Source organism: Camelina sativa, chromosome 14 (assembly GCF_030686135.1).
Source record: "Camelina sativa cultivar CO46 ecotype springtype chromosome 14, ASM3068613v1".
NCBI classification, from domain to species: domain Eukaryota; kingdom Viridiplantae; phylum Streptophyta; class Magnoliopsida; order Brassicales; family Brassicaceae; genus Camelina; species Camelina sativa.
The window spans coordinates 18,765,221-18,780,839 of NC_141893.1; the positions used below are offsets into that span (position 1 = coordinate 18,765,221).

General features: G+C 43.8%; 1 protein-coding gene and 1 non-coding gene across 2 annotated transcripts; one reads left to right on the forward strand and one right to left on the reverse strand.

Annotated features, from left to right (window-relative positions):
- Positions 1-423: 423 nt before the first annotated feature.
- LOC147928402 (uncharacterized) lies at positions 424-3,370 on the reverse strand. Its single transcript, XM_087486126.1, has 3 exons — positions 3,262-3,370; positions 3,134-3,141; positions 424-1,521 (listed from the first exon to the last, which is right to left on the reverse strand). Exons 1-3 carry the CDS (start codon positions 3,368-3,370, stop codon positions 424-426), a joined length of 1,215 nt encoding a protein of 404 aa, XP_087342252.1.
- An 8,165-nt stretch (positions 3,371-11,535) lies between these two features.
- LOC147928403 (small nucleolar RNA R71) lies at positions 11,536-11,642 on the forward strand. The gene has a single exon (XR_015581107.1). It is a non-coding gene; the product is annotated as a small nucleolar RNA R71 (small nucleolar RNA).
- The last annotated feature ends 3,977 nt before the right edge of the window (positions 11,643-15,619 follow it).

Genomic DNA, 15,619 nt, shown 5'->3' on the forward strand with positions numbered 1-15,619 from the left:
TTGACTCACCACCTCGCGTAGTCTATCCCACAAACCACTTCTCTGACTCACAATTGGTGCGGCATAAACTACAATCAGGTTCAACAACTCTGTCCCATTTACTATCTTCGCATGAATAAACTGAGCAGAAGAGTCCATAATAGTAACATCTCCTATACCCGAACGCCATAACAACCAGAGCCCTCCACTCTGGCCAACCGCATCAATACGAAACATATTTTCGAAACCTAGCCCCCGACAGATACGTCCTGCACGCTCACCCCCAGCATGAGTCTCAAAAATAGCTAAAACATTTGTATGGAATTTCTTCAAGAGATAACGGATTGACCTCATGTAGTTAGGTTTATTTGCCTTCCGGCAATTACACAATAACAAATTAATCATTACAAAGCAAATCACAACTAGAAAAGCCGAGGCAAAACCTTATTGAGCTTGGAGACCCGTCGACTCCTCCGACGACAGCCGACCCTCCGCCAAAGCAACATCGCTGGGAATAACAGCTAGTAGGTTACCAGAGTGAACCTCCATTAACGATTCAGTTTGCACACAATCTCCCCCATTCACTGCCGGTCCCTCTGCATCTCCGGTAACCACGACACCCCCACGTCTCCCCATCGCTGCCTTCTCGATGCGTAACCTCTCGCCATTAACAGTCATTTCAGTTTCCCCCTTTGTTGGACCGAAAATTAAGCCTTTCACGAGCTTATTCGATCTAGTACTATTGGGCTTAGAGACACCCTTCTCAGGCCTCTTAAAATTTTTCCCCTTCTTAAGTACATCGCCAGGCCCATTAACACTTTTCTCCACTGCAGCCCTAAAAACCACTACCTTAGCGTCCACGCCACTACCTCCTCGGGATATTTGATTCGAAACATTCATATTTTCCTTATTTGGTCCAATCAGAGATATCACTTCCCTTCTTTCAGGTCTTGCCAAATCCACCGCTATCCTTCCAAAAATATTCGACAGCGCAATATTTTCCTCATTACTTCCGTTCCATAATTCCCGAAGAGACTTTTCCTTTCCTACACCGCCACTGGCCACCATCAACTGACCCCCCTTCGGTCGATACTCCGGCTTTCTGTTTTTCTGCCTCACTTGGACAAAGACGTCATCCGAACGTTCCACCCTATTTGGAGCGTCCTTACTCGTTCCCACAGGGACAGAAACAACTTGTCGTTCTTGCACCTTCATAGGACATGAATGAACTAGATGTCCATACATTCCACATCCCGAGCAAATTGTATTCAATCCCTCATAAGCTACAAAGTATCTTTCTCCGTTAATCATCAATGGGCCCTTCAATGGTCTTTTGAGATTAACATCCACACAAATTCTCGCAAACCTTGCTCGATAAAAATTCATCGTTTGTAGATCGACTTTTACTGGATTCCCCAAACCCCTAGCAATCACCACTAGAATTTGCTTATGGTAAAAGTTCAACGGAATATTCGCCACCCTTACCCACACTGGTGTCGTATCAATCTCATCCCTCAACGAATCAAACTCTAGAGACCATGCCTAGACCAATAAGTAACTTCCAAAGATCCTCCAGGGTCCTCCTGTCAAAGCAGCCAAATACTCTTCCTCACTACCAAACCGTAATATAAAGAACTGCCATGGAAGATACTCCCCCAAACTTATTCTTTGCTTGCCCTCAACCAAACAATCAAGAACAAAGTATGGAAGAGAGGTGCGAAGATGGGGTCTCAGAACCTAAAACATGCTGAACAGAGTAGTTAGAATCAAGGTCCTTGTTTTAGTACTATGATGCATGGTGAAGGAACTTTATTTCTTTAATCTACACATGCAATCCTATCAATCATTCCCTTTAACATCCATTAACAGAGAACCGTGAATCAAGCTAAGCAATGCCATTGAATTCATTTGGCTAGGGTAAAAGGTCAGAGACATAGATGGTCTCCTTCTCAAGTGATATTATCAATACAGAGCAAGGTTGTCTCACGAAAAGGAGTTGAGCTTAAGAGAAGGCTAAAGGTTGAAACCAACTGATACATACAAGAGCAGCGCCCTGTCTACCCAAAGAACATTCCAAACCGAAGTTGGTCCTATTTCTACCCTTCATCAGAAACTTCATCTCAAACCCATTCTTTCATTCTTTAGATTTGGTCTTAGGAGGAGTTCACTTCTTATCTTTCTAGCGGATTGGGAAATCTTTATTATCAGTGAGGTTCTTTTTTTTTTCTTTTCTTCTAAGGACTCTAGACATCTTAAACATTTTACTTTCTTTTCTTTGTCTAATCTTTTCATTTTATGCCCATAACCAGTAACTCTTCTTACTTTGCTCAACCCATATCCTTTACTAGACTTGTAAACTTTGAAAACACATCTCCCTCCTTAAGACTTTCTACCCTTTACTTTTCTGCACAAATCCATACCCAATGCCCAAAATCGAGTTCTCACCTAGTCCTACTAGTGTGGATAACGCGAACTAGAACTACACAGGATCCTACTCTTGTTGGTTAGAACCTAACACTTTCTAACAAGCTCAACTCAGAAAAAGGCCTGACACTCAAGAATACAATTGGCTTGAAAGAAGGGTTGGTTAATGTTGCGGGGAACTGTTCCAAAGATGGGAATCAGCTACTTGGATTAACAAGGGTGGTAAAAAGGAGAAAGATAATCCAAGTATGTATGTGGTATCCATGAGTTCAATTTCAATGCATAACAAGATAATTGCAAGTCAAGATTAAGTTCAGGTAGATAGGGAATGATATCAATTCAAAACATGCTTCAATCTTACAATTTCAAGTTCAATCAACAAGCATCAAAGAACTAATAACAAGGGCCTTGATCCTATCCTATTGAATCCAACATGCTAACCTAGACTCAATCTTACAATCATCATCAACCCATATGCTAAATGCAACAACCCTATATGAATAAACCTAGACTCAATCCTAATATGCAAGTGCAAATTACATTAACACTCAGTTTTTGTGGAAATTGTCGATTTTTTTTTTTTTTTTTCATTTTCAAATTTTTTTGGTTTTTCTATGGAAATAGATGGATGCAAATTCAATCATGATATGATGCAAAAAATTGAAATAAGAATCACAAAAAAAACAACATCAGATACATCATCTCAAACCCTCCCCCAAACTTAAATTACACAGTCTCCTGTATAAGAAAATTTTTCAGGAGGATTTAAGAAGCACAACAGAACAATGCAGGAATGAAATTGTATATATAAGGGAAGGTAGGAGTACCTCAGTAGTAGAAGAAGGAGTCGGAGCTCGCCCAAGGAGTTGGTGCCTGATTCTGGTCCTTCACCGTGTTCGGGATCCACGGGAGTGACCGCAGCTGGTTGGTCGAGTTGCTGTTCAACCGCTTGCGTGTTCTGATACATGTTCGGCTGCTCGTCACACTGCATGTCATCGACTCTGGACTCTCCATGGTCCGATTCTAGCACAACTACCTCGGTAGGCGGATAATCGCCTTGATGTTCGACCTGCTGCTCAACCTCTTTCTCACCTTGAGCTGCGGAACGACGCGCTGATCGACGACTTGAAGAGGCTTTGGAACCATGCGAACCGCGTCTCTGTCCCTCCCTAGACTTGTGTGCAAGTGGCGTGAAGGAGCGGGTGAGGGTTGATGCTCCCGAGGCACATACGAAGATTGACGTGCTGGGGAGGGAACCAGAGAGAGTGTTCTCTGACGAGTTGGCTCGAGTGTCACGGAGGCGCGTCCCGGCATGGGTCTAGTGTCCTCGGGGATAGATCTAGGGACGACAGTAGTGGAAGTCGAGCAGCTAAACTTACGCATGAAGTTCGTCATTGTCTTGGTGAAGCTGCTGAACGCCTTGTCTCTGGCCTTCCCCCTTAGCCATTCTCGAGTCTGAGTACTTTTCAAAGTGAAACTGCTCTGGGCGGTACTCAACTTCGTCCTCCTCCATCGGGTCTGCTCCTGCTTCTGCAATCTCTACCCGCTGCACCTCATCCCAAGACTCGTAGAGAGTGTCCGTGGGAGGTATGAACTCTACATGTTCACCCCTCAAGATAGTAGTCAGTTCGACGCAAGGCAGGAGTAATCTCGAGGTGCCGACCTCCGGATGCACAAACTTGTAAATCAATCGTCCCTGCCTCAAACCCCTCTCTAGAGTGCGCAACTATCTAAGGTTATTCACGTCGATCCAGCGTGGTGGGTGTGGCTCAGATAGTAATGGAACACCAGCTGCCTCAAGAAACCATGTGGCCACGCCGCCCATATATATCACTCCGAGAGAGTGGTTGCTTTTGAGTCGCGAGACCCAAGTCTTGTATGACATCATGTAATTGATTAGGTAGAGCGAGACGGAAGTATTGGACGTGTCACCTTGCAGCTTGGTGCCATCCATTGCCGTGAATGAGAGTCCCTTGAGCGCTAGATCAATCATTTCAAGCTCGCCATTCGTGATGTATCCCTTAATCTCCTTGGCATAGAATGCATTGGCCACCGCCTTCTGGAAGTAACGCAACATTGGGCTTCTCAGGTTCAGCGCCTTCGTTTTTGACGAAGTGAATGTAAGCGTGCTCCCAATCGTCACCCAGAGTGTTGATAATTCGTGCCTATCGAACTGCAGCGTAGTCCCCGTTCCGCCGAGAAATCCAAAGATCTCTTCGATGGTTCTGAAAGTGAGGGTGTAGAACTGCCCATGAACGCGGAATGTAATGTACCCTAGCCCTCCATCGGACATCATGTCTGGCTCATCCGCGTATAAGTGCATCTCTAAAGTAGAGAGGAACTGGATAGTCTCCTCTTTGTATCCATTCTTAGGGGTGTTCATGAGTCGCTCCAAATGGCATCGCCTAAATAGGTACTGAACATCCTCCTCAATCCCTAGTAGCTCCATCGTCTCAGGATGCGGATATCTTGTTCCACTAAATTCACACTGTTGGAACAGCTCATAATACTCCTTGGGAGTCAACTTCGTCTCGGTAGATTTCCATCTTACAGATTTCCTGGGAGCCTGTTCTGAGCGCGAATCAGGTTCCTCCTGTTCGTAATCACTGCCTTCCTCTCTTGAGTTAGAAGCTTGTGCCGGTATCTTTCCACGACTTTTGCTCTTTGTGAGCGAATTGGCCGGTCTGCTTGACCCTGCTGCTTGGCCTGAACCCCCAACAACTCCGTTGACCATGTTTTTCATTGCTAAGAAACACTTCGTCATAGACTTAGACGATGAGCGTTCTCCTGCCTTACAGCCATAGGCATCTCTCATTTCATCTATTAGCTCAGCACTCTTTCTGCTTCGCTGAGAAATCATAAACTCAAAGTTAAGCGTTAATATGTTAGTGCACAAATGACAAAAGCAATTATGAAGTTTTAAAACTTGAAAGTGCAAGGAGAGGATTATCCGATCGAGTGGATGACAAGATGGTGGTCGACTCGATTTGTTTGGCGGAGGAGAGAATCGAGAGTGGCTCGATTGTGTTCAAAAGGATGGGCGTTGAAGATAGCTCGATTGAGGGTTTGAGAACGGGTCGATTGAGGGAGGCTTCGATGGCTCGATTGGCGGTGTGAGAACGGCTCGATTGAGTGGTTGGGAAGGTCGGTTTGAGTGGTGTTGTTGAAGATGGCTCGATTGAGTTCAACGGATGCCGGCTCGACTGAGTGGGGGAGGACGACGACGGATCGAGTGGAGGTGTGATGAACTCGTCAGTCGCTGGAGTGAGGCTGGTCGGCGACAACGGGAGAATGTGTACGTTCGTCGAATCGAGTCAAGCTTGATGACGTTGGTCGAGTGGAGCTTAGGGGTGAGAGCTCGAGCGGCGAGGAGGCTTATTTGGTCGGGTGTGATGTGCAGCGACGGCGAGAACAGCTGTGTGAGTTGGTGGTGGTTTCTTCGTGAAATTGAGCAAAGGGAGAGTGAGAGTGACGAGAGTGATTGAGTAATGGTTGGTGGGTGAGAGTAAAAGAGAGATGAGAGAATATCCAAATAGAAGGAGAGTTGTGAGGGTGTAGTGGGTTGATGGGACAAAAGGATAACATGTTTGGTGAGAGGGGGCAGGGGATGGGAGAGAGTGACATGATGGGCAAGTGAGTTTGTGAAAAGAGGGGGGGGGACAAGGTGATTTCGTGGGTGGTGGAAAAAGAAGAAGGAAGTAGGGTCGCGAACTGTAAAGATTCCTTCTCTATATATTTTTTTTTTGTTCTGAGTAACACCAACACACTTTGTCTGACTCTCCCTTTCTTTTGATTTTTCTGTATCCTCTATTTCTTCTGTAAACCTTATCTTGCTCAGCTTTACTCCAAACTCACTCTTTGATTGTCACTATCACTTTTCCTTTTTCGTTGTCCGTACTCCTTTCTGTAGACTCCTGAACACATAGAAAACCAAAAACAAAAATCAAAAACAAAAAGATCCTAAAGAATATTTACAGTGATAGCTTTGGGACTTCCTCTCAAATGAGCTTGTTTAAAGTCCGTAGCTTGACTTTTCATCTTTTTATGCCTTTTGGGGTTCATAGAGGAGCACAGAAAACCCCTCTGGTCGGACTTGATCAGCTAAATATTTCTTGACTCTCTGACCATTTATAGTGTACTCGCTACCATCTTTGTTCAGAAGAGTGATGGCTCCGAATGGCAGAACTTCCTTGACATCAAAAGGTCCAGACCACCTTGACTTAAGCTTTCCAGGAAAAAACTTAAGTTTGGAGTTGAAAAGCAAAACCTGATCTCCAGTCTTGAGCTCATTGACAACAATTTTCTTATCATGAAAATTCTTGGTTCTTTCTTTGTAAATCTTTGAGCTCTCAGAGGCATCAAGTCAGATTTCTTCCAACTCATGTAGATCAAGAGTTCTCTTAGCTTAAGCTGTATTAATATCCAAGTTCAGCAATTTGATAGCCCAAAGCGCCTTCTATTCAACCTCCACAGGGAGATGACATGCTTTACCATATACCAACTGGAATGGTGTTCTGCCTATTGGCGTCTTGAATGCTGTTTTGTACGCCCAGAGAGTCTCGTCCAGCTTGACAGACCAATCTTTCTTCGAAATCCCGACAATCTTTGACAGAATACCCTTGATTTGTTTGTTCGAAACTTCAACCTATCCGCTGGTCTGAGGGTGATACATAGTAGACACCTTGTGCTTGACACCGTATTTCTTCAGCATGCTTTCAAACACCTTGTTGATGAAGTGAGTTCCCCCGTCACTGATCACTGCTCTGGGTATCCCATACCTTGGAAAAATTATACTTTTGAACAGTTTCAGAACAACCTTGTGATCATTGGTAGGACTGACAATGGCTTCAACCCACTTAGAAACATAATCAACTGCCACCAGAATATAGACATTACCATTTGATGGAGGGTTGAAAGGTCCCATGAAGTCTATGCCCCAAACATCAAATATCTCTACTCCACGATCGGATTCTGAGGCATCTCGTTTCTCCTTGTGGTGTTGCCCATCCTCTGACAAGCATCACACTTGGTGATGAAGCTATTAATGTCCTTGAATAAGGTTGGCCACCAGAGACCCGATTGAAGAACTTTCTGAGCTGTCTTGAACGTGGCAAAGTGACCTCCATAGGTGGAGCCGTGATAGTGCTCAAGCACTCCCTGTACTTCTCCTTCTGCTATGCATCTTCTGAACAGACCGTCAGGACCTCTCTTGTACAGATAGGGTTCATCCCAGAAGTAGTGGTTGACCTCTCTGAAAAACTTTTTCTTCCTGTAGGGATCCATGTCATCAGGAACTTCTCCACATACCTTGTAATTCACGACATCTGCATACCATGGTGCAGTCTCAGAAGTGATCGACATGCATCTGATTTTGAGGTTCTCAACCCCTGTGTCATGCATTCGCTCACAAACCTGGGCGACCAGAAGTTGTTCCTCAGGCATTGAGTCATCAATTGGAACAACATCTTCAATCCTCATTCTTGACAAGTGATCTGCAACTCCGTTCTCTATGCCTTTCTTGTCAACTATCTCCATGTCAAACTCCTGAAGTAGCAGAATCCATCTCAGCAGTCTCGGCTTGGTATCCTTCTTTGAATAGATGTGTCTCAAAGCAGCATGGTCGGTATACACTATGACCTTCGAACCCACAAGGTAACTCCTGAATTTTTCGAATGCAAACACAACTACTAGGAGCTCCTTCTCTGTGGTAGCATACCTTCCTTGAGTCTTGTCCAAGGTGCGACTTGCGTAGTAGATGACATGAAGCTTCTTGTCAATAAGCTGTCCTAGAACAGCTCTAACTGCGAAGTCTGAAGCATCACACATGATCTCAAAAGGGTGATCCCAATTTGGAGCTTGTACTATGGGTGTTGAAACCAACGCCTCCTTGATCTTGCTGAAGGCTTCCAAACATGCCGCATCGAATTCTAACTCAACCTCCTTGCACAGCAACCTTGTTCGTGGTCTTGCAATTTTTGAGAAGCCCTTGATGAATCTTCTGTAAAACCCAGCATGTCCCAAAAAACTTTTGATGTCCTTCACTGTCTTAGGCGGTTGAAGCTGAACCATGACCTCAATCTTAGCTTTGTCAACTTTAATTCCTTTCTCAGAAATTTTTTGTCCCAGAACGATCCCTTCTTCAACCATGAAGTGGCACTTTTCCCAGTTCAACACCAGGTTCGTCTCCTCACAACACGTCAATACCCTGCGCAGATTTAACAAACAGGAGGAGAAAGTGGAACCGTATACAGAAAAGTCATCCATAAACACTTCCACTGACTCCTCAATCAAATCCGAGAAAATCGATGTCATGCACCTTTGAAAGGTGGCAGGAGTATTGCACAAAGCAAATGGCATGCGTCTGTAGGCAAAAGTGCCATAAGGACAAGTAAATGTTGTTTTTTCCTGATCATTTGGGTGGATAGGGATTTGAAAGAATCCACTATACCCATCAAGGAAACAGTAATAAGGATGACTAGCTAGTCTCTCTAACATTTGATCAATGAAAGACAGAGGAAAATGATCTTTCCTAGAAATAGCATTCAACTTCCTATAATCAATGCACATCCTATGTCCTGTGATGGTCCTAGTTGGGATTAACTCATTTTTTTCGTTTTTTATCTCAGTTATGCCTCCCTTCTTAGGTACACAGTGCACTGGAGATACCTAAGTACTATCAGAGATAGGATAGATAACTCCAGCATCAAGCAGTTTTAAAATTTCTTTCTTTACTACTTCCTTCAGGTTAGGATTCAATCTCCTTTGGGGTTCAATGCTAGCATAAGACTCATTTTCAAGATTGATCCTATGTGTGCAAAGACTATGTGAGATTCCCTTGATATCATCTAAAGAATAACCTATAGCCTTTCTATATTTCTTAAGCTCAGTTACTAGCAACCCCAATTCATCATCACCAACCTAGCATTCACTATGACAGGATAAGTACAATTGGTTCCCAGAAAAACGTACCTGAGCCCGGAGGGGAGAGTTTTGAGTTCTACTTTTGGAGCTTTCAGTTCCGACCAATCGTCAGCATGGGAGTCTGGAATGATCATGGTCGAGTGGGAGGGGTGCGAATCGAACGAGCAGGAATTCCGTGTCTCGATTCGGGTCTTGTCGTCGGTCGAGTGGGAGATATCACGTTCTGAACTTTCTGTCTCAACTGCACGTACCTCCTCTGCGTCAGATAGCTGCCCGAGTTCCTCTTATCCATCCGTTTCTCTGTGGAAATCTAGCAGATTCTTGTAACAAGTGGTCTCCTCATGCAGGAACCCTTCTTCTCCACCCTTGGTCAAAGCAATCTTGAGATGATCCTCCTCAGCTAATTCCTCCAACAACTCATCAGCCAATTTATCCATCTCTTCAATGTAGAAGACTTGTCCTCTTATCGTTGGCTTCTTCAAGGTATCCTTGATGTCAAAATTCATAGTGAAGTCGTCGCCCAGATTGAGGTCAATCTTGCCATTTCTGACATCAATGATGGCTCCAGCAGTCGCCAGGAATGGTCTTCCTAAGATCAGAGGATCTTTTGGTTCTTCATCCATCTCCAGAACCACAAAGTCGGTTGGCACTTCCACGTCTCTGATCCTGACAGGTAAGTCCTCTAAAATACCATGTGGAAGTCTCACTGATCTATATGCAAGGATGAGGGAGATGTCGGAACCCTTAAACCTTGTAAGACCCAACCTCTTAGCCACAGAGAATGGCATCAGATTAACTGAAGCGCCAAGGTCACATAGACACCTATCGAACGACATATGTCCAAGGGAGCAAGGTAGAGTGAATGATCCAGGATCTTTGAGCTTCGTGGGTACAATCTTCTTCTGGATGATTGCACTGCACTCAAGACTTAGAACCACCATCCCTTGAACTTCTTTTGATCTCTCCATTACTAGGTCCTTGAGGAATTTCTGGTAGTGAGGAACAATTGCGAATGCATCCAGCAATGGCATCCTCAACTCAATCTCCTTGACTTGTTGTTCGAACATAGCTTTGTATTTCTCAGTAAGTTGCTTCTTAAACCTCACCGGGAATGGTAGAGGAGGCTTGTATGGTGGAGGTATGAATCTCGCAGGTTTGTCATCAGGAACAACAAGTTCCTTAACAGCTTTAGGTTCGGACTGCTTCACTGGCTCGAATGGATCTTTGACTGCTTCGACTGGGTTCTCCATCTGAGCGTCATCCTGAACAAAATCCTCCCCATCTAATTTTTCACTGTCCTCAGTGACGTCGGGAACTCCCTGTCTGGGAGGCAATGTTTTCCCACTTCTCAGCGTAATTGCATTTGCAAACTCCTTGGGATTCTGAACAGCTTTCCCTAGGTATTGGCCAGAGTTTGGTGCAGAAGTAGAAGCAGATTGGCCTTCCATATACCTTATCTTTGAGTTCAGGGCTTCGAATTTGGCGTTCAGATCATTGTAGGAACATTTCATCCTATTACTAAGATCAGCAAACTTTTTAGCAGTATCCATAGATCCGCTAGCTTGACCCTAAAGAAGTTGTTGCATCATGTGCTTCATTTCTTGATCTGGGGTTGGAGTAGGCTGAACTGGTTGAGGGCGGAATCCTGGCGGTGGTCCTGATGGAGCCTGGTAACCTTGCTGGATTTGTTGTTTGGGAACGAATCCCGGATTGTAGGGCACAAAAGGTTTTTGTTGACCTTGTTGTTGTTGTTGAGGCGGATACACCTGTACTTGTGGATTGGCAACATTGTTACTTCGGTAAGACAAATTGGGGTTTGCCTTGTCTTGGTTGTAACCTTTGTTGTACCCACCCTGATTCTGGACATAGCTGATCTCCTCAGTCTGCTCACCCTCCCCATCTGGAACTTGGAAAGGGTAATCCTCAGATACAAAGTGGACGCTCCTCAACTGGCTTAGCAAGATACGGTCAAGCTTCTCATTGACATTCTTGAAGTCTTTCTTGTACTTCTCCTCAGACCCAGCGTCACCGCGAACTGTGCGGTCATAGTCTTCATTGTAGTTGCTGTCAGACTGAGCGAGATTCTCCACCAGTTGCCATCCTTCCTCTACGTCTTTGTTCAGAAAATTACCATTAGAAGCAGTGTCAAGCAGCATACGGATCTTTGGTAGTACACCACGGTAGAGAGTGCTCAGTAGTGACTCGTTGCTGAAACTATGGTGTGGACACTGGCTATGGTAACCCTAGAAACGCTCCCAGGCTTCACATAATGATTCTAAGCTCTTCTGAGTGAAGCTGGAAATCTCATTCCTGAGACGTGCTGTTCTGAGTTTGGAGAAATACTTGGCCAAGAATGCTTTCTTGTAACCATACCAGGTGGTGATTGATCCCTTGGGGAGGTTTTTCTCCCATTGATGAGCGTTGTCTCCCAGGGAGAATGGGAAAAGGCGCAACTTGTAACCATCCTCACTCACCCCGTTGATCTTGGTGAGACTGCACAGGCGGTCGAACTCGTCCAAGTGGTCGAGTGGATCCTCCATAGGCAACCCGTGAAACTTGTTTCCTTGGATCATGGAGATGAGACCACTCTTGATTTCGAAGTTGTTGTTCTGCACGGCGGGATGGACGATTCCAGCACGCTTAGTATGAGTGTTCGGTGCATCCCCAGCACCAATGTGTCGCGGTCCCGAATGTGGTCCATTCGGTTGTTCCATTGTGACGGGTGCGGGATGATCAGTGAGTTGTCGAGCTTGTCGTGGTCATTGTAACCGATTGATATCGTCGATAGCAGGAAGGAGGTTTTGATGTTCTCTTTATCTGGTGTGCATGCAACGTTGCAATCAACAGGTTCCTGAGATGCAAAACAAACAAGCAGACAACCAAAAGAAGTCAGTACTCAGAATGATAAGTGGGATAGAACTTAATCTTGCAAAACTTGAAATCTTAAATGTAACAAAACAATTCCCAAATGGCAACGACGCCAAATTGATACTAGGATTTTTGTATGTCTATCCTAGCAGGTTCAATTAACCTTATGCAGTTGTAATACTTAAGTTGTCAATCCAGTTGGGAAACTTTACTATCGCTCAAGATGCAATCAGGATTTCACAAGTCAAGCCAATTCAAAGAGAGTGTTTTTATCTAACAATCCTAGAATTATGAAAATACAAAACGGAAATTGACTACAGAACTAGAAACAAAAATGTATGGCAAGAAGTAAACGAAAGTAAAAACGAAAACGATTCTAAGCATGAAGAAACGAAACAGTCTCAGGAATGTAATATCAATCAAGAATATAAAAGTCCTAAGGATGGGAGTAATTGATGTCGGTGGAGTATCCTAGTCTACATAGTGTTTAACATACGACAAGCAAACTATCCCTAAACAATGAACATCACAACTTAGCTAATCCAATCTCTTGGCAAAAGCTACTCAGACTCAACCACTTCCATACCTAGCTCTCGCTAGAGAAACATGGTCGAGCAGGCATGACAAACAAGTTCATTCACGTCAACAAACATCCTAGACAACTAATCTCTTAGGCTAGGAACGTAAGTCTCTGGCACTAGTTGGTCAGACATTTCAACAAACACCTTTTGGGTGTGGAAATGTCTCGAACCTAGTTCCAATTTATCAGAGGGAAACTAGTAATTCTAACACTAGTCCAGAAGGGAATCATACAAATCAAAGCTTAAACACCCTACATCCTAAGATCCTCCACCTAGTCTATCCCATCCCCAAGAACTTAACACTACTCAGATCCGGAAATCATCACCAAAGATACAATCCAGAAAACATTGAACAAAGCATAGTAGATAGATAGAAATGAGAAGAAAAACTTTGTAGAAGAAATCAAGTGCCAAAACTGAATAAACTCGGAGATGTCGGATTACAAGTCTCAGAGCGTTTTTTGGTGGCTAGGGCAAACCTTAGAAAAGAAAACGAGATAAAAGATAAGATGTCTCCAGCCAAGACTTAACCAAACTTATTTCTAGTAAAAACATGTAAATCCCTAAAACTTAAAACGACAAGGTTAAGCGTCGGTTTGGGAATCTCCTGAAGCGTGTAAGACAAAATGTCTTCCTGACATGTGCATCGAGTCGGAGTGGGCGACAGTGGCTCGTTTGAGTAAGTGAAAGTGGCTCGATTGCGCAGCGGAGAGTGGCTCGATTGCTTGGGTGAGAGTGGCTCGATTGGTGCCGCTGAGGCTGGCTCGATTGTTGCCGCTGAGAGTGGCTCGATTGGTGCCGCTGAGACTGGCTCGATTGGTGCCACTGAGAGTGGCTCGATTGCTTGGTTCGATCGTCTGCGTTTCCGACGTCTCCTAGACACCTGAAATACTCCGAAATGCACAATGTATGCAAGGATGATGCAAAAACTTCCTAAACATGCAAAGTGTATAAAAGAGGTTCTAAAATGATGCAAAAAGACTAGTTATCGTAGCTAAATGCATGACAAATACATGCTAAGGAGATGCAAAATATAGACATATCAAAGATCCATAATATGCATCAGAGAACTCGGTTTCCACATGTCCCTCAATCTTCGACTTAACACTGCTATCGGAACAGTTCGCGCGAGAACCTTGACCACCATACAGTTCTTCCACAAACCTCCTTCTCAATTGTGATCACCGGTTCCCCATCCGCCCCATTAGGGAACTCCAACCTCACTCTCTCCACAACAAACTCATCGCCAACCACCTCCTCCGGGACCAGTCTCCCTGTACTAGACTACCCATATCCTTCCTCACCCAGACTCCTGGCTTATCCGGTGGGTCACTCGGAGGCCGTTCCCTCTCACCAATATCCTCCATAGTTGCATCTCGCCAGCCATCCGTCGAAACCCTAGAATCGCCTCCAGAGCTCTTTTTTTTTTAATTTTTTTTTATGTGATGTACATTGTAATCAACATCTCTTTACTTAACTAACGAGAAATAAAAGAAAAAGAAAAAGATAGTATTTAGGGAAATTGCATTGTATAATCCAAAAAAACTTAAAAATTTATTCAGTAGCTATATTGACCATAAAAAAGTGATATAATGTGTATTTTATATAATAATCACAAGATTAATCCCCATTACCACCCTCTACCACCACTTCCTACCACCACTTCCGACCACCATTTTCGTCCACCGCCTTCAGCCACCACCTCTAGCCATCACCTCCGGCGGCCACCAACTTTGTTCATCACCAACTCTGGCGGCTGCCAACTACGACCACCACCTCCGACAGCCACCAACTCCGGCCATCTTTCTCCATCACCTTTATTCACCACCTCCAGCTACCACCACCTCCAATAAACCATCAACACCCCAATTGGTAATTTTTACTACCCTTTGTGTTATTTACTTAATATTTTGAATTAATGTGCTATATTCCTAAATATATTTTCAATTTTGGCTACCACACTAATTGAGAATTGCATTGTATAACCCAAAAAAAATTATAATTCAGCTATACTAACCATGAAAAGGTGATATAATGTGTATTTTATATAATAATTACAAGATTAACCCCTATTACCATCCTCTACCACTACTTCCGACCACCACCGCTGCCCACCACCACCGGCTACCTCTGGCCATCACCTCCGGCGGCCACCAACTCCGGTCATCACTTCCGGCCACCTCTGGCAGCCACCAACTCCGGCCACCACCTCCAACAGCCACCAACTTCGGCTACCTTCCTCCACCACCTTTCTTCACAACCTCCACCTCTGGCCACCTTCCACCCCCAGCCACCATCATCTCCGACCACCTTCCAGCACCACAACCAAACCATCAACACCTCAATTGGTAATTTTTACTACTCCTTATATTATTTACTTAACTAGGTTTTGAAACCACACTACGCGTGGGTTTATTTGATATATTTTGATAAAAATTATATATGATTGATTACGGTAATAAAATATTATCTCATAAAAAAAATTAAAATTAGTACTAATGAAAAAAATTAAATTTCAGATACACAATTTTTTAAAATATAAAAATCAGTTATGTTATAAAATCAAATCTGATAAAAAAAATCATAAATTTAACTTGACGTCCAAGCGAGGCAAATCAAACTGATGACCTCACATATCCTAAACCATTTTCTTTGACCACCAGTAAAACGAAACAATTTTATAATCATGATTTAACTCGTTTTCATATTTAATTGATCGCTACCACCTATCTTTTCGTGTTTTTTATTCAATGTTTTCTTATTCTTCATATTCTTTCTTGTCGTTTTCATTGTCAAATTTTGTGTTAATTGTCATCATAACTTTTACCGTTTGGTTCTTCGTTATA